General features: G+C 44.5%; 1 protein-coding gene across 1 annotated transcript; it reads left to right on the forward strand.

Moving 5' to 3' along the window:
- Positions 1-3557: 3557 nt before the first annotated feature.
- On the forward strand, positions 3558-19720 carry agmat (agmatinase (putative)). The gene is made up of 7 exons (XM_080214893.1): positions 3558-3865; positions 9710-9912; positions 10800-10848; positions 12989-13184; positions 16508-16687; positions 17917-18001; positions 19532-19720. The coding sequence occupies exons 1-7, from the start codon at positions 3618-3620 to the stop codon at positions 19603-19605; spliced, it is 1035 nt and encodes a 344-aa protein (XP_080071019.1). The 5' UTR covers positions 3558-3617; the 3' UTR covers positions 19606-19720.
- The last annotated feature ends 112 nt before the right edge of the window (positions 19721-19832 follow it).

Here is a 19832-nt window from a genome sequence, read left to right on the forward strand (position 1 = left end):
TCCCAAAATTTGATATTTGATACCACCTTACATTCCAACAGTAAGATGAAATTTTCAAGATTCTGCAGGCACTTGACAAGGTAGATACTGAGAAGTTGTTTCTCCTGGTTGGGGAACCTAGAACAAGGAAGCACAATCTCAGGATAAGGGACTGATCATTTAGGGCTGAGAATAGAAAGGTTGTGAATATTAGGAACTCTTTATCTCCAAAAGGTTGTGGATGCTCCATCAGTTTTGATCTCCATCTTAAGTAAGATTTTTGGTCTGTTAGGGAATGGGGGAATATGGGGAGAATGCAATAAGGTGGAGTGGAAGCTGATGACCAGCCACGTTCATAGTTTTAAGTTTATTTACTAGTATCACAAGTAGGCTTACATTAACACCACAATGAAGTTACTGTGAAAATCCCCTAGTTGCCTGTTCGGTGCCTGTTCGAGTACACTGAGGGAGAATTTAGCAGAACCAGTGCACCTAACCAGCATGTCTTTCAGATTGTGGGAGGAAACCGGAGCACCTGGAGGAAACCCACACAGACACGGGAAGAATATGCAGACTCCGCACAGACAGTGACCCAAGCCAGGAATCGAACCCGGGTCCCTGGTGCAGTGAGGCAGCCACTGTACCACCCCATACTGAATGGCAGAGGAGGGTTCAGGGTCTTGTTCTTATGTTCCCACGATGCCCTTTATTTGTACAACATTCTTAATCACCCTCCTGATATATTCAGAAAATTAATTTAAATAATTCCCTTTTCAGAAATTCCCCTTATCTTTACTGCTCCTTGCACTCCATGGGTTCAAGCTTGAAATCCTCACTTTGACATTTTTCCAAGGCTTTAACATCGCTACACTATCACCTCCCACGCTTCATTCAAGAATTTTCTAAAGATTTTGTCCTAGCTTTGTAAAGTGCCCCAAGAAATTGCTACATGAAATGCGCTATTGAAAAAATTGTTTATCCCTTGTCCTGTCCTGCAGATAGTGACTCACTGTGAGATTCATGAGTCCCTGACCTCATAATTTTCCAGTTAAATCTAACCTGGACACCCCCAGAGCACATCCTTCTCATCAGTTCCCCCCCAAAACACTTACCTATCCTCATCTAAGTGTTTCTGTTGCTACTTGCTACAAGTCATTTGTTACTTGTCATTTTATCTTCATAGGGAGCCAGACTTGATGAGCAGGTCTGGCAGCATCTGTGGAGAGAGAACAGAATTAACATTTTGAATCCAATATCACTTCTTCAGAACTCAATTTCGAAGTTTGCAGTGGAGTGACACGGTAGCACAGTGGTTGGCACTGCAGCAGCTGTGACGTGCTAGTTACGTGCATTTACCCAAACAGGTGCCTGAGTGTGGCGATTCGGGGGAATTTCACAGTAACTTCATTGCAGTGTTAATGTAAGCCTTACTTGTGACTAATAAATAAACTTTACTTTTTTATTGGATTCAAAATGCTAACTGCCTCTCTTGCCACAGGTATAGCCAGACTTGCTGGGTTTTTTTTGAGCACTTTCTGTTTTCATTTCACATTTCCAGTATCTGCAGTATTTTTCTTTTATTTTAGTGTCAAACTCAACCAGGTAGAAGAATACAGCAATGAGCTCAGGTGTGTTGCTTCCTGCAATACAACACCCTTCTGATACCCAGACTCACTCATGAAGAGCAGCTACTTCAGTGCAGTATCAGTGGGTAAGGAACTCTTTTCCTTCAGTCAAGAGAGGCAACTGCTTTTTTTAAAAAAAATTGCTTCCAAATGGGTTACTGGAGGGTCAGAGTCAACTTTAGCCCAAGAGTACTTGGCATCTGCTGCAAAACAGGTGGCCAGATTCCACAAGTAAGCTGAGATGCAAGCTAAGCAAAGGGATTTTTAAAATTTTATTAGTGTTACAAGTAGGCTTACATTAACACTGCAAATGAATTTACTATGAAAATCCCCTAGTCACCACAGTCAGGCACCTGTTCAGGTAAACTGCGTGCAAATTTAGCACAGCCAATGCACCTAACCAGCACGTCTTTCGGAGTGTGGGAGGAAACCCACGCAGACATGGGGAGAATGTGCATACTCCACACATGCAGTGACCCAAGCCAGGAATTGAACCCCGGTCCTTGGCGCTGTGAGGCAGCAGTACTAACCACTGTCAATGGAATAATCACTCTTCACAAGGGTCGTTGCAATCACAGAAAATATACTTTGAATAAAGCTTTATGCAGTTGGATCTCTTGAGGACACTTGGTGGGTGTGACACTGGGGCCCTGGAAAGGGTGTAACATGGAAATTAAGATGAGGAAGGAGACAATATAGCCAGAGCTTGCCTGCAAATAACTTAAAAAGAGTGACATTGGCAGATGGATGAGGTTGGGCCACTCGTCATGAATTTCAGATTGGAAATAGGAGCTGGACTTGATGTCTCCAAAGAAAAAGAGAACATTGATTTAAAAATTCATTTAAAAAGAGAGAACAGTCATTTAAATGATAGGTAAATATAAGTGCAAGGTGATTCATTTTGATAAGACAAAATTGAATGCAGATGACAGGGTCAATGGCACAGTTCTGAGGAATATGGAGGTACAGAGAGATCTTGGGGTTCATATCCACAGATCTCTGAAGGTTGCACTCAAATGGATAGAGCCCTGAAGAAGGCTTATAGTGTATTATTGTTTATTAACAGGGGGTTTGAGTTTAAGAGTCGTGGGGTTATGCTGCAACTATACAGGACCTTGGTGAGACCACATTTGGAATATTGTGTGCAGTTCTGGTCACCTCACTTTAGGAAGGATGTGGAAGCATTGGCGAGAGTGCAGAGGAGATTTATCAAGATGCTGCCTGGTTTGGAGGGAAGGTCTTATGAGGAAAGGTTGAGGGAACTGGAGCTTTTCTCTTTAGAGCGGAGAGGTGAGATGAAAGGTGACTTAATAGAAGTTTATAAGATGATGAGGGGGATGGATAGAGTGGATGTTCAGAGACTATTTCCTCGGGTGGATGTAACTGTTACTAGGGGGCATAACTATAAGGTTCATGATGGGAGATATAGGAGGGATGTCTGAGATAGATTCTTTATTCAGAAAGTGGTTAGGGTGTGGAAAGCATTTCATGCTGTGATCGTGAAGTCAGACACTTTAGGAACTTTCAAGCAATTATTGGATAGGGCACATGGAGCACACCAGAATGATAGGGAGTGGGATAGCTTGATCTTGGGTTTGGACATAACTGGGCACAACATCGAGGGCCGAAGGGTCTGTACTGTTCTATCTAATTCTTCCCCAAAAATATGTTTTATTCATGAAGCTGTGAGAACATGACAAACTTTCCAAAATGACCATTACACTAAAAGCGTGTTAATGTAAGCTTACTTGTGACACTAATAAATAAACTTCAACTTTTTTTACACATAAAAAGGTTGCACTCCGACATTCATTAAAATAAATTCTCTGAGAGCTGAGTAGGATTGCTGCAGCGACTGTGTTGAAGAGTATGAACGGTTCAATGATAGTAACATCTGTCCCATTCGCTAAGAGCCCGGGTGGGGCGGGCGGAGTTTCAGTTACCAAGTTCAGTTTTGACCAAGGCAGAGTGCTGGCTTATTTTTATTTTACTTTCCAACTTTTCTTGGCAAGGATGGAACGGATTCTGCTGCGCGGTGCCTTCTCGCTGCTGAAGCTGGGGAAGCCGCGGGACGGGCTGCTGTCCCGCTGCAGCTCCTCCTCGTCTCGGTTCAACATACCGCTCAGCGCCACAGAGATAGCCCGGCCGGTGGGAGTTTGCTCCATGATGCGCCTCCCGGTGCAGGAGTCCGCCGACGGCCTGGATGCCGCTTTTGTTGGAGTGCCTCTGGACATTGGCACCTCGAACCGGCCCGGTGCCAGGTAGGAGCAAATAATGAATGGACAACCTTACTGTCCAGACACTGAGCGTATTCATTCCGTCTGGGATACTGTCAATTTGTGAATAAGCTTGTTCCGAATTTGGCATCAATTTAGACCGACTTTAATCTTTTATGCAGACACTTGGCATGGTGAGGTCTTCCAAGGTTGAGGAGGGACATATAGAATCCCTACAGTGCAGAAGGAGGCCATTTGGCTCATCTAGTCTGCACCGACCACAATCCCAGACAAACCCTATTTCCAGAACCCCATGCATTTACCCCTAGTTAGTCTGCGGACACTAAGGCAATCCGCTTAATCCAGACATCTTTCAACAACCTAGGAAGCCTTTTTCAAAACAAACTTCATTTAACCACACAGTTTAACTGTAACAAATGAATTAGCTTAATTTTTACCAATTAAAATACTTTAACATGACAAGATACAATTCTTAACTACTAATCTATCTCTATCAGTTCTAATTTAAGCAATATACCTCCCAGAGTTAAATCCTCTTTGAAATCAAATAACACAAAGTAAAGTTTATTTATTAATCACAAGTCGGCTTACATTCACGCTGCGATGAAGGTACTGTGAAAGTCCCCTAGTTGCCACACTCCAGTGCCTGTTCGGGTACACTGAGGGAGAATTTAACATGGTTAATTCACCTAACATGTGCATCTTTTGGACTGTGGGAGGAAACCAGAGCATCTGGAGGAAACCCACACAGACATAAGAACATAAGAACATAAGAAATAGGAGCAGGAGTAGGCCATCTAGCCCTTCGAGCCTGCCCCGCCATTCAATAAGATCATGGCTGATCTGTCGTGGCTCAGTTCCACATTCCCGCCCTCTCCCCATAACCCTTAATCCCCTCGCTTATCAAAAACCCATCAACCCACGTCTTAAAAATATTTAGCGAGGCAGCCTCCACCACCTCAACGGGCAGAGAATTCCAGAGATTCACCACCCTTTGAGTGAAGAAGTTCCTCCTCAACTCCGTTCTAAACCGCCCCCCCTTTATCTTGAGGCTGTGCCCCCTAGTCCTACTGTCCTTTCTGAGCGGGAAGGGTCTCTCCACCTCTATCCTATCCATCCCATTCATCATCTTATACGTCTCAATGAGATCTCCCCTCATTCTTCTAAACTCTAACGAGTACAAGCCTAGTTTATTCAGCCTCTCCTCATAGCTCAACTCCCTCAACTCCGGTATCAGCCTAGTAAACCTCTTCTGCACTCCCTCCAAGGCCAAAATATCCTTGCGTAAGTGCAGCGACCAAAACTGCACACAGTACTCCAGCTGCGGCCTCACCAATGCCCTATACAGCCGCAGCAAGACCTCCCTACTTTTATATTCAATCCCCCTCGCTATGAAGGCCAGCATCCCATTCGCCTTCCTGACCACCTGCTGCACCTGCAGGCTGGGTTTTTGCGACTCATGCACAAGGACCCCCAGGTCCCTCTGCACCATCGCCTGCTGCAGTTTTTCGCCACGTAAGAAATAGTCCTTCCTGCCATTATTCCTACCAAAGTGGACCACCTCGCTCTTGCCAACATTAAATTCCATTTGCCATTTCCTGGCCCATTCGCCCAGCCTATCTAGATCCTTATGCAGACTCTCCACACCCTCCGCGCAATTTGCCATTCCACCAGTCTTGGTGTCATCAGCAAATTTCGACACCATACACTCGGTTCCCTCCTCCAGATCATCTATATAAATGGTAAATAGCTAAGGCCCCAGCACTGACCCCTGGGGCACTCCACTAGTCACCAACCGCCAATCCGAATAGCACCCATTAACCCCCACTCTCTGCCTCCTATTTGACAACCAATCCTCTAACCACGCTAACACCCTACCCCCAACTCCATGCCCCCTGACCTTCTGTAATAACCTCTTGTGAGGTACCTTGTCAAACGCCTTCTGAAAATCAAGAAAGACCACATCCACTGGCTCTCCTCTATCCACCGCCCTAGACACATCCTCATAGAACTCCAATAAATTTGTCAGACACGACTTCCCCTCAACGAAACCATGGTGCGTCTGCTCTATCAAGCAATTCCCCTCAAGATGCCTCGCTATTTCCTCCTTGATGACGGATTCTAACATTTTACCTACAACAGACGTTAAACTAACCGGCCTATAATTCCCTGCCTTTTGCCTGGCACCCTTCTTAAACAACGACGTAACATTAGCCGCTTTCCAATCTCCCGGCACTTCCCCGGAATCCAGCGATGTCTGGAAAATAACCACCAAGGCATCCACTATCACCTCCGCCATTTCTTTCAGAACCCTCGGATGCATTCCATCCGGTCCTGGGGACTTGTCCACAATCAGTCCCTCCAGTCTGTCCAGCACTGCCTCTCCAGTAACAACAATGTCATTGAGACCCTCCAGTCCTACCACCTTTCCATCGCTAACACCCGGCAAATTATTCACGTCTTCCTCCGTGAAGACCAAAACAAAAAAGTTATTCAAGACCTCAGCCATTTCCCCATCCCCTACCACTAAGTCCCCCCTCTCATCCTCTAAGGGTCCAACGTTCACCCTAGCCAGCCTCTTCCTTTTTATATATTTATAAAAACTCTTGCTATCCTTTTTTATATTAAGCGCTAGCCCAGCTTCATAGTTTCTCCTACCCTTCTTTATCAACTTCTTTGTCAATCTTTGCTGACATTTAAACCTCTCCCAATCCTCTTCTTGCCCACTACTCTTAGCTACTCTAAACGCCTCCACTTTTAATTTAACACTTTCCTTCACCTCCTTCGTTATCCACGGCTTATTACCTCTCCTCCTACTGTCCTTTTTAACCATCGGAATAAATTTCTGCTGAGCACCAAGAAAGATCTCCTTAAAGATCCTCCACTGCTCCTCAGCAGACCTACCTTCCAACGCGCTCCCCCAGTCAACATTCGCCAATTCTTCTCTCATCCTACCATACTCCCCTCTGTTGAAACAAAGGACGCGTGTCCGGGAACCCACTTTGTCCTCCTCCATCTGCACCAGAAACTCCACCATACAATGATCACTCTCCCCAAGAGGATCCTTCACCACAAGGTCCCTAATTCTACCCGCCTCATTACATAACACCAGATCCAAGATAGCTTGCTCCCTCGTCGGCTCCAACACACACTGTTCAAGGAAACTATCCTGGCAGCATTCCAAGAACTCCTCCTCGAGCCCACCGCGTCCAACATGGGTCGACACAGCTGGAATGTGCAAACTCCACATAGACAGTGACCCAAACTGGGAGTCAAACCTGGACTCCTGGTGCTGTGAGGCAGCAGTGCTAACCACGGTGCCACTCTGCCGCCCTAGGCTTACATGTTGGTACATGGGCTGCCAGTCCTCAAGCCTTTGTACACCTTTGGAGAGAGAGAGAGAGACCTGTCTTCTGACAGCCCCGAAACAGCAGTCTTCAGAGAGAGAGAAAGAGACAGAATCAAGCCAAAACTGCCTGCTTTTTCCTGTACGTTTAATTCCTCCTGTTCACATGACTCTGCTACTTGTCAGTTGACATAATCAAACCCTACTTTGGAACTCCAGGGAAAAAAACAAAAATAAACAAAAATGCATTAATTCAGATTAAAACAAACACCCCATTAGCTAAGGTCAAGTATTCTCCTGCATTCTGAGCGTGGGGCTGCCTGGTGCAGACAAATCGGCACCATGTAAACAGAACTGAATTTTAAACATACCTCTCACAAGATACATGATGAAAGTATATTTCTTAAAGGCACAATGTCATCATAATTCTTTGAACTATTTCAAAATGCAGGTATACAGTGAAGGTTACAAGCAAGGAGCAGTCTCCATGCTTGCTGGCACACAGGATTCTGTCCAACTTTAGACTGACATTGGGTTTGGATCATGCACTCTCTTACGTGACTGTGTGGATGGTACTGTACTTAGTTCCACATTAACCCTATGTGTGTCAGACCCTTATACTACAGTGGTCAGTGTGGCTGCACTGTCAGCATTGTGAATATGGTACTGGTTTTATCTCAGGCTTAACCTGCATTAAATGTCCTGATGTGATTGTGTTTGTGTGGCAGATATAAGAACATAAGAAATAGGAGCAGGAGTAGGCCATCTAGCCCTTCGAGCCTGCCCCGCCATTCAATAAGATCATGGCTGATCTGAAGTGGATCAGTTCCACTTTCCTGCTCTCTCCCCATAACCCTTAATTCCCTTGTCTGTCAAAAACCTATCTACCCGTGACTTAAATATATTTAGCGAGGTAGCCTCCACCACTTCAACGGGCAGAGAATTCCAGAGATTCACCACCCTTTGAGTGAAGAAGTTCCTCCTCAACTCCGATCTAAACTGCACCCCCCCCCCCCTTATCTTGAGGTTGTGCCCTCTAGTCCTGCTATTCTTTCTAAGCGGGAAGAATCTCTCTACCTCTACCCTATCCATCCCCTTCATTATCTTATACGTCATTATAAGATCCCCCCTCACCCTTCTAAACTCCAACGAGTACAGACCCAGTCTATTTAGTCTCTCCTCAGTCCAACCCTCTCATCTCCAGTATCAGCCTAGTGAACCTCCTCTGCACTCCGTCCAAGGCCAAAATATCCTTGCGCAAGTGCAAAACTGCACAAAGTACTCCAGCTGCGGCCTCACCAATACCCTGTACAGTTGCAGCAAGACCTCCCTGCTTTTATATTCTATCCCCCTCGCTATAAAGGCCAGCATCCCATTCGCCTTCTTGATCACCTGCTGCACCTGCAGACTGGGTTTTTGCAACTCATGCACAAGGACCCCCAGGTCCCTCTGCACCGTAGCATGCTGCAGCTTTTTGCCCTTTAAATAGTAATCCCTCCTACTATTATTTCTGCCAAAGTGGATAACCTCACACTTGCTAACATTGTACTCCATCTGCCAGGTCCTCGCCCACTCGCTCTACCTATCTAGATCCCTCTGCAGACTTTCCACACCCTCTGCGCAATTTGCTTTTCCACTCATCTTCGTGTCATCAGCAAATTTCGTCACCCTACACTCAGCCCCCTCCTCCAGATCATCTATATAAATGGTAAATAGCTGAGGCCCCAGCACCGATCCCTGCGGCACTCCACTAGTCACCAACCGCCAATCAGAATAGCACCCATTGATACCAACTCTCTGCCTCCTATTAGACAACCAATCCTTTATCCACACTAACACCTTACCCCCAACTCCGTGCACCTTAACCTTCTGCAGCAACGTTTTGTGAGGCACCTTATCAAACGCCTTTTGAAAATCTAGAAACACCACATCCACCGGTTCCCCTCTGTCTACCTGAACTGAAGGCTCCAGGAAGGTAAGGTTGCATAATAATTTAAATATGCAAGGGTAGGGCTAACGAATGAAGGTGGCTTTAGATACTCTACCACGGCAAATTATGACCCAAAAGAAAGTTGCCAATTGATAAAACAGCAAAATACATAACCTGCCTACTTTTCACACTGTAGGGATGTTTGGCAAACTCCAAATATGGTGAAGCAATCAGAATAATTGTCCATTAATTTATTCAGGCAGCTTTATCAGACTTGGAAATCTTTGATGCCATCAGTAACTGCCCAGTGTATTTGTTTGACAAACTCACCCTGGGGGAAACTGACTGAATGAACTTAATCCAGGACAATCCTGTGCATCGTGATCAATATCCTGGTTTTATGTCCAAGTCTAAACTTCAAACTGCTTGAAAAATAAAAGCAGAAGCGGCCTAGCAGAAACATCTATCTGCTCAAAGAGAAAAATAGGTAAAATAAAGTTCTTTCTCAAAACATTGTCGGGAGGATTCTCTGTTGCAATGTCATTATATTCACAATAAGGCGGAAATCTTTCAATCCTATTTTTGAATTTAGATTTGGACCCCGACATATCCGGGCAGAATCAGCCATGATCAGAGCCTTCAATGGTGGCACCCAGGCGGCTCCTTTTGAATCTCTGATGGTGGCTGACATTGGAGACATCAATGTGAATCTTTATGATCTGAAAGAGAGCTGCAAGATGATCAGGAAGTCTTTCAAGAAGATTGTGTCCACGGGCTGTACACCACTGACAATAGGTATGGATTTGTGAGCTGGCATTGCTCAGCAGCTCTTGGGGGGGAGGGGGTGGGGTAGTAGAAGAGCAGCACGGTGACACAGTGGTTAGCACTGCTACCTCACAATTCCAGCCTTGGGTAATTGTCTGTGTGGAGTTTGCACTTTCTCCCCGCGTCTGTGTGGGTTTCCTTCTGTTGCGCCGGTTCCCTCCCATAGTCCAAACATGGGCGGGTTAGGTGGATTGGCCATGCTAAATTATCCGTTAGTGTCAGGGAGATTAGCAAGGTCATTACATGGGTTTACAGGGATAGCGCCTGGGTGGGATTGTGGTCAGTGCAGACTCAATGGGCCAAATGGCCTCCTTCTGCACTGTAGTGATTCTATGATTCTAGAAGAGAGAGTTGAATAAAATGTAGAAAAAAATGAAACAATCATTTAAAATCTTGATTTATTATTGTCACATGTATTGGGATACAGTATTGTTTCTTGCTTGCTATACAGATAAAGCAGACCATACATTGAGAAGGAAAGGAGTGCAGAATATAATATTACAGTTATAGCCAGGGTGTAGAGAAAGATTAACTTAGTGCAAGGTAAGTTCATTCAAAAGTCTGATGATAGCAAGGAAGAAGCTGTTCTTGAGTCGATTGGTACGTGACCTTTTGTATCTTTTTCCCGACGGAAGAAGGTGAAAGAGAGAATGTCGGGGGTGTGGGGTTCTTAATCATGCTGGTTGCTTTGCTGAGGCAGCGGGAAGCGTAGACGGAGTCAATGGATGAGAGGTTGGTTTGTGTGAAGGACTGGGCTACATTCACAACCTTTTGTAGTTTCTTGCAGTCTTGGGCAGAGTAGGAGCCATCTTTTGATACCGGATGGTAAAAACACTAATTATGTCTGTTATGCCTAGGTGGTGATCACACAATAACATACCCCATATTGCAGACAATGGCAGAGAAGTAAGTCTCATTGCATGTTATTATTATTGAAATATATTGAATATTTTGCTAACAAATGCTGAATTCTGCAGAAGGAGCTGTACTCTTTTGATGTCCAAACTGTCCTGTACATGTCCTGGAAATGCTCAGTAGGGCTGGGTAGATATAACATTGCCTGAAGCTGTGCCATCTGACTGCTTGAAAGAGCTGTACCACTCTTCAGGAAAACATGTTCTACGTATGAGCTGGTGTTCCAAGTCAGGAATGGGAAACAGATGGTAAATTTAACTTCAAACCTTTTAAAACAGATTCTTACAGAAAATGGGAAAACTCCGCTGTATTTTCAAAATGATTTTACTCTTCAACTTTCTCCCCACTCCACCTATCCTGAACATTGCAACCATTGACATTTATTTTGGCAGCTTTTGCCCTTTTGCTACTTCATCTGTGGCCATGACTTAATATGAGACTAGGTCAGTTATTCCACCATGAGTAGCGTCACACAACACCTCCTGACATGTGCTTCCAGCAGGGATTAGGGGATATGATCAGGATGCACTCTGTGCCTGATATGTAATTATTGCAGCACAGCTATTGCTTCCCGGCTGAGATCAGTAAACTCTGTACAGAGATTGAAACTGTGACCTTCCTGGGGCATTGGACTTAGCTACTCACTAGATAAAGTCACTGAACTGTTGGAAGACCTGGCACAGAAGCTGAAGTGAGAGAATATTCATGGAAAGATGAAACAAATCAAAGACTGGAGTTTAGAAGGCTTGATTTTTGATTTGATTTCATTTATTGTCACATGTATTAGTATACAAAGAACAAATAAAATTACAGTACAGGAGCAGGCCCTTCGGCCCTCCAAGCCTGCACCGACTATGCTGCCCGACTGAACTAAAACCCCCTACCCCTGGGAGAAAGTGGGAAAGTGGAACTGATCCACTTCAGATCAGCCATGATCTTATTGAATGGCGGGGCAGGCTCGAAGGGCTAGATGGCCTAATCCTGCTCCTATTTCTTATGTTCTTCTGGGGAACCATATCCCTCCATTCCTATCCTATTCATGTACTTGTCAAGACACCCCTTAAAAGTCACTATCGTATCTGCTTCCACTACCTTCCCCAGCAGCGAGTTCCAGGCACCCACCACCCTTTGTGTAGAAAAACTTGCCTTATACATCTTCTTTAAACCTTGCCCTGATATAAACTACAAAAAGCAAGGGACCTAGCACTGAAGCCTGCAAAACTCCACTGGTAACAGGCTTCCAATTGCAAACACCCCTGTCAAGCATTAATTACCTTTTGTTTCCTGTCACTAAGTCAATCTTGGATCCAATTTGCCACTCTCCCTCAGATCCTAAAGGCATTTTCTTTTTTGACCAACCTGCCATATGGGACCTTGTCAAAAGCTTTACTGAAATCCAAGAGGACCGCACCACACTGTCCTCATCAGTCCATCCTGCCGGCTGAGTGAATGTTCAAACTCATCTGTCCTCCCATCTCGAGTTGGAACAGTGAAAAGTATCGTTTCTTGTGCACTGGGCAGACAAAGCATACCGTTCATAAACTACATTGGGAAAAGGAAAGGAGAGAGTGCAGAACATGGTGTTACAATCATAGCTAGGGTGTAGAGAAAGATCAACTTAATATAAGGTAAGCCCATTCAAAAGTCTGATGGCAGCAGGGAAGAAGCTGTTTTTGAATCGGTTCCTGTGTGATTTCAGACTTTTCTATCTTTTTCTCGACGGAAGAAGGTGAAAGAGAGAATGTCCGAAGTGCATGGGGTCCTTAATTATGCTGGCTGCTTTTCTGAGGCAGTGGGAAGTGTAGACAGAGTCAATGGATGGGAGGCTGGTTTGAGTGATGGACTGGGCTATGTTCACAACCCTTTGTAGTTTCTTAGTCAGAGCAGGAACCATACCAAGCCCTGATACACAAGAAAGGATGCTTTCTATGGTGCATCTATAAAAATTGTTGAGCATTATAGCGTGAAAAGTAAGGACTAAAGAAACATTTGGATATATGATGGTAGAACAGGAGTTGGGATTCTTGTAGAAACATTGCAATCTCATTGCTTGCTCTTGTGAGGTGTGACCAGTTGATGGGAAATTCTGTCCCATCATGGCTTCCTGATGTTCTGTTGTTTTTTTAAACAGATATGGTCCAATAGGTTTGGTTCACATCGATGCACATGCTGACACAAGTGATATCATCCTAGGGGAGAAGATCTGTCATGGAACGCCATTCAGACGCTGTGTAGATGAAGGACTGCTTGATTGTAAACGTGTAGTACAGATTGGCCTCCGTGGTCCTACTTATGAACCAGACAGTTACCTCTGGAACAGAGAACAGGTTAGTTTTGTTTTAAATCTGGTCTCCCTCTTTATGTTCCTTGCATGGGTGAGGGGTGGGACAGGGTGAACTGCAAAGTGGACTTCGCAGATTCTCAATTTTCCACCTCTATCCTCACTCTACTTGTCTCCAGCTGAGCCTCCCAGGCTTACATTTCCACAGGTACTACCATCTATTTTTACAGCTACACAGAGAGCCAGCAGGCCTTTGATAGGCATCATCACTGAGCCTCATCCTATACTCATGCAAAGTTCACAAAGGATCACTTGAGAAGGCAAACAGAAGCAGGAAAGCCAGGCTGGTGTTCCTCCACATTCCTGATACAAGGACCCTCTGGACAGTGATAGTACTCCAATTGCAAATTGGCTGAGATCAGCTAACTAAATGCACACCAAAGATTAAACACGACACTCCCCTTGTCTGTAGAATGTGTCGCTTACTAAGTTAGATAACTGGAGAATTGAGAAAGACCAATATTGATCTGTAACTGAAGTTTGCATTTATATGGTGCCTTTGACATAGTGAAACAATTTATGGCACTGCACCGGGAAATTTTCAAACTAAATTAAACACCAAGCTAACTGACTGAGGTGGCTGGGACTATAGAGCTTGAAAAAATGACAAATAATCTCATTGAAACTTCTTATGGGCTAGACAGGTTAATGCAAAAACGATGCTTTCCCTGGCTTGGGGAAGGACATCTAGAGCGAGAGGATACCATCTCAGAATAGAATCATGGAATCCCTACAGTGCAGAAGGAGGCCCATCGAGTCTGCACCGACCATGATCCCATCCAGGCCATATTTCCGTAACCTCACATATTCACCCGGCTAATCCCCTGACACAAAGGAACAATCAACCTAATCTGGACATCTTTGGACTGTGGGAGGAAATTGAGCACCCGGGGGAATCCCACGCAGTCACGGGGAGAATGTGTAAACTCCACACAGTGAATCAAGCCTGGAATCGAACCTGGGTCCTTGGCATTGTGAGGCAGCAGTTCTAACCACTGTGCCACCCTTCAAGACTAAGATAACAAGGAATTTCTTAATTCAGAGAGTGGTGAATCTTTGGATTTTTCTAACCTAGAGAGCTGTGGAAGCTCAGTCATTGTGTTCGGGACAGAAATTTGTAGATACTAACAACATCAAGGGACATGGGGATAGCATGGGAAAATGGTGTTGAACTGGATGGTCAGCCATGATCTAACTGAATGGTGGAGCAGGCTCGAGTGGCTGAATGGCCTACTGCTGCTCCTGTATTCCTAATGAGGAGATCATAGAGTCATAGAAGTTTACGGCATGGAAACAGGCCTTTTGACCCAACTTGTCCATGCTGCCCTTTTTTTTAAAACGCCTAAGCTAATCCCAATTGCCCACATTTGGCCCATATCCCTCTATACCTATCGTACCCATATAACTATCTAAATGCTTTTTAAAAGATAAAATTCTACCCGCCTCTACTACTACCTCTAGCAGCTATTCCAGACACTCACCGTCCTCTGTGTGAAAAAATTGTCTCTCTGGACACTTTTGTATCTCTCCCCTTAAACCTATGCTCTCTGGTTTTAGACTCCCCTACCTTGTCTATGCCCCTTATTATTTTATAGACCTCTATAAGGTCACCCCTCAGCCTCCTATGCTCCAGAGAAAAAAGTCCCAGTCTATTCAGCTTCCTCTTTTAACTCAATCCATCAAGTCCCGATAGCATCCTAGTAAATCTTTTCTGCACCCTTTCCAGTTTAATAATATCCTTTCTATAATAGGGGACCAGAATTGCATACAGTATTCCAAGTGTGGCCTTACCAATGCCTTGTACAACTTCAACAAGACATCCCAACTCCTGTATTCAATGTTCTGACTGATGAAACCCAAGCATGCCGAATGCCTTCTTCACCACTCTGTCCACCTGTGACTCCACTTTCAAGGAGCTATGAACGTGTACCCCTAGATCTCTTTGTTCTGTAACTCTCCCCAACACCCTACCATTAACTGAGTAAGTCCTGCCCTGGTTCAGTCTATCAAAGTGCATCACTTTGCATTTGTCTAAATTAAACTCCATCTGCCATTCATCAGCCCACTGGCCCAATTCATCAAGATCCCATTGAGATTGGAGATAGTTTTCTTCACTGTCCACTATGCCACCAATCTACGTGTCTTCTGCAAACTGACTAACCATGCCCCCTATATTCTCATCCAGATCATTATTAGGACAGGTGGCTAAAAACTTGATGAAAGTGATATGTTTAGGGTACATCTTAAAAGAAAGAGGGGTGGAGAGATTTAGGGAAAATATCCAGAGTTTAGGATTTTATAGATGTCCAAAACCATCCCCATTGTGACTAGGAGCAGCTGATGGTGAAGCAGCCTCTTTGTGAGAATTCCCTCTAATGTCCTTGTCTCATCAAGAGGAAATTCAAGCTTTCAGCAAGCAATGAGCACAAATGCCCAACTTAGGAGGTGACACGGCTCCAACTCAGCTAGTAATACGTATTTGCATTTGATTGAAAAATAGTCAGTCTCTGCTATTGAGTCTGTGTATTCACAACCATGGGAGGGCTGAATACCTCAGTGTTGCTAACGAACACAAGGCCCACGAGGAAGGACTTGGCTGACAGAATTGAGAAGCTGGACAGATACAGGTTCCCATTTCTGTTATAGGCCTTTGACGTTCTAGTATTACAATAGTCAGCAGGCAGGCAATTCTAAGATTGAAGAATGTATACACATTACAATTCAGATGTGATGCTAATGTCTATGTTCAGCTTTTAAAAAAATACATCATTGTATGGGAACCAGTAATTTCTCTTGTGTAAGTTGCATTGTCGATCCAGTAAGTAAAGTGAGATTGAGGAATATGGTGAGAAAGTGGGCTTGAGGTACATCCATCTTTTTCTCCATCTCATGTTCTGAATATTGGACCTTTGCAGAATCATAGAATCCCTGAAGTACAGAAACAGGCCACTCAGCCCATCAAGCCTACATCAACAACAATCCCACTATCCCCATAACCCCATGTACTTACCCTGCTAATCCCTTGACACTAAGGGGCAATTTAGTATGGCCAATCTTTTAAGTGGGCGAGGAAACCAGAGCACCCAGAGGAAACCCATGCAGACATGGGAGAATGTACTCAGTCACCTGAGAATTGAACCTGGGTCCCTGGCGCTGTGAGGCAGCTATGCTAACCACTGTGCCATCTTGCCAACCCCTTTAGTTCGTTTAATATTTGTAGTCAGTTTCTTCAAACCCATGATCTGTAATTACTTGAGTAAAACCATTCATCATTGATGCTTTTCATCCCAAGTATTTTATTATTTCCAGGGTTTTCGAGTGGTTACTGGACAGGATTGTTGGTTACGTTCCCTTGCTCCACTTATGAAGGAGGTGAGGCAGCAGATGGGAGACGGCCCTGTGTACATTAGTTTTGATATCGATGGTCTGGATCCTGCCTTTGCTCCTGGCACTGGAACACCAGAGATCGCAGGTCTTCACCCCAGTCAGGTAAACAAGCAGGGCACATAGTTGTTATGTTGCAGCTTTCTAGCATCCTCAAGAGATTTGAGACTCTGCTAGGAACAAAACGTATTTATTGATAAGAGAAACTTGGTACAGGAGTTTGAAGCCCTTGGCTGCCCTGGAGCAGCAGCTCCAGTACTTGTGTGCCTATTACATGGCTGCTCGATGATTCTGCCTGAGAGAGGACTCCACCCTCTGGTGTGATCACTCACTCTCATATTTTGATCGCTCCTGCAAGTCAAGTGACTCTCTTCTGCTGTACTGTCTTAAAGAGACAAATCCCACTATGTAGAAATACATGACACAAATCAGCCTCCCATTCATTCACTCCCTCTACACTTTCCACTGCCTTGGCAAAGCAGCCAGCATAATTAAGAACCCCATGCACCCTGGACATTCTCTCTTCCTCCTTCTTCCATCAGAAAAAGATACAAAAGTCTAAGGTCACGTACCAAACAACTCAAGGACAGCTTCTTCCTGCTGCCATCAGACTTTTGAATGGACCTACCTCGCACTAAGTTGATCTTTCTCTACACCCTAGCTATGGCTGCAATTGTACATTCTGCACTTTCTCCTCTCCTTCTCTATGAAGATATGCTTTGTCTGTATAACAAGCATCAAAAAAAGGCCAACAAATGGAGCCTTTGTCTAGGCAGAGAAGGGGTGATGATACCAGCGTTTAGTACATGTTTAGGTAGATTGGGTGGGTGGGTGGTGGTGGGGGATGATGTTCCTCCTGCTCCTAAATGCGTGTACAGCTGTGTGAGATTAAGATTTTGCATTAGCCTCAGCATTGAGCTCCAAAATAGCATCGCTGATGTCAAATCAGTGCTGCATGCTGATTGACACCATGGTCTGTTTGCTCAGTATACTTCCAACTCACACACACACATGCCGCATGCATATTAATGCCTGCACCAATATGGCACCCAACACAACTTGCACCATAGGCTTGCACCTGAATCAGATGCCACTTTGGAACTCTAGGGATACTAATGAGCATAATTAGTTCTCACTCTTAACCTGGAGGTGATACATGACCATGAACTGAGCTGATTTCCAATTGTGTGACGCTGATGTGATGAGAAAAAATTTGAAGGAAGTGACTTTCAATGGTATTAAAGTTTAAAAAGCAGAACTTTGGTTATTCAAACTGCTCTTCAGAAATCATTCATTATAAACAAGGAACTGAAAAATTACGGTTACGTTCACAGGCTTTGGAAATCATCCGGGGGTGTCAGGGAATGAAAATTATCGGCTGCGACTTAGTTGAGGTTTCTCCACCGTACGATACTTCTGGTAAGTAATAAAACTGAAATGTTGCCTTTTTGTAGCTGTGAGTTTCTGTCAACCACCACAAACATGTAGACAACAGCTTGGCTGATTTGATAATATTATCAGCACCAAATCAGAACATTGTAATCTCGAGTTCCACTCCACTAATCCCAGCTGGCACTCCATTACAAAACATCCTCCTCAGCAAACGTGCTGGGTCCTCATTGGGTGCAGATGCTCATAGAATCTTAAAGTAGGACACCATTTGACCCATCGAGCCAGCACTGAAATCCCACCCAGGCCCCATCCCCATAACCCCGTGTATTTACTCTGCTAGTTCAGCATGGCTAACCCACACATTGTTAGACTGGGTGAGGAAACTGGAGCACCTGGAGGAAACCCACACACACAGGGAGAATGTGCAAACTCCACACAGTCACCCGAGGCTGGAATTGAACCCGGGTCCCTGGCATGGTGAGATAGCAGTGCTAATCACTGTGCCATTATACAGCCCAAACATTAAGGACCTCAGCTTTTTTTTGCAGTTAAGTAGACAATGGCAAGTACTGTGCACCAGTACAACTCATCCTATACCAGTCTTCAGCTACCCAGTTCAACACATCAATGCAAATCATCTTGGGTACCTCTCATTAACTCAATTCCCCTGGCTTCCAATCCTGAGCAACATCCCCTCACATAAGGAGGGAGTTTGCAGCAAGGAAGCTCCTGGGGAAGGTTTACATCAACCCAGGCCTACTTCTACACAAGGACCTTACCAATCCAGCTGCTGCTTGCCTCCCATCACATCAGCCTGTATGACCAAGACCACTGTACCAAGGAATAACAGCAGTGGCTGTGAGACAGGAGGAATGGAACCAACTCACCATTAAAAACCACTTCCTCATCTCAGATCCCACAGCCTGCCCAGCCAGCTCCAATCTGCTGTGCTAACATTTGAGGAATGCCCATTTTTTCTGCACTGGCCGAGAGCCTTGTGCTGCAAATCGGCAAAAATGGGGTTTTGCAGGGAACCCAGACAGCACTGTGGTGTTCTCCAATAAATTAATCTTCACATCATTGAAAGCTGCCCCCTGACAAAATTCAGCAGAGATATCAGAGTTCCATCTAATCACCGCAGAAGATATTGTCTGGCTTTGCATGCGCTTAAAGAAAAAACCCATTGCAAAACAGAGGGAGTGTAGCACTGTTGGAGGAGTTGCTCGGAGTAAAACAGTTTGACCAGTTTGGGTGAATATATAAATTTGGGAAACCCTGTGTACAACTTTCTTGTGAATTAAAACTAATAATGGAAAATTGAGAGTGAAATTTGAGAGTGGTATGCTGTGGACTTCCTGATATGTGGGGCATACTGGCATGGCGTTCCCATATTTTTTCCTTATTGCAGATACACAGCCGAGAACAAATTTAACACATTAATGCTACCGTTACCAGTTATGCTAATAAATATGAACAACACTGTCTAAAAGTTAAGTTGGGGGGCGGGGGCGTCAATGCTAGTTTATTTCAACAAGTTCACAAGTCTGTTTCTTTCAGGTATCACGGCTTTAACCGCTGCCAATCTGCTCTTCGAGATGCTCTGTGTTCTGCCCAACGTTAAGTATTATTGAAATCTGTACGGTGTTTGAGGCACATTGCTTGTGTTAGTTCACACTGATTATTACTCATTATAATCAAATCCATTTGATAATTAACTGCATCTCCCCCAACTGCAGCTGTTATTAACTGTAACTCTAAGCAACTGTAATGTGCGGCACTTCACATGAAAAAGCCTCAGTTGCAACTCAATTGTACTGTAGGTACAAAGTTTCCTGATTATAATGCCATTGCCTTTTTA

This window comes from Carcharhinus amblyrhynchos, chromosome 30, assembly GCF_965287045.1.
Source record: "Carcharhinus amblyrhynchos chromosome 30, sCarAmb.v2.hapA, whole genome shotgun sequence".
In the NCBI taxonomy this organism is placed as follows: Eukaryota; Metazoa; Chordata; class Chondrichthyes; order Carcharhiniformes; family Carcharhinidae; genus Carcharhinus; species Carcharhinus amblyrhynchos.

Excerpts from the sequence above, each read along its gene's own strand:
- agmat (XM_080214893.1), top strand. The coding sequence starts at position 3,618 with ATGGAACGGATTCTGCTGCGCGGTGCCTTCTCGCTGCTGAAGCTGGGG. Across the intron at positions 9,913-10,799 it reads CTGTACACCACTGACAATAG|GTGGTGATCACACAATAACA; the intron begins GTATGGATTTGT and ends TGTTATGCCTAG. Across the intron at positions 10,849-12,988 it reads TTGCAGACAATGGCAGAGAA|ATATGGTCCAATAGGTTTGG; the intron begins GTAAGTCTCATT and ends TTTTTTAAACAG.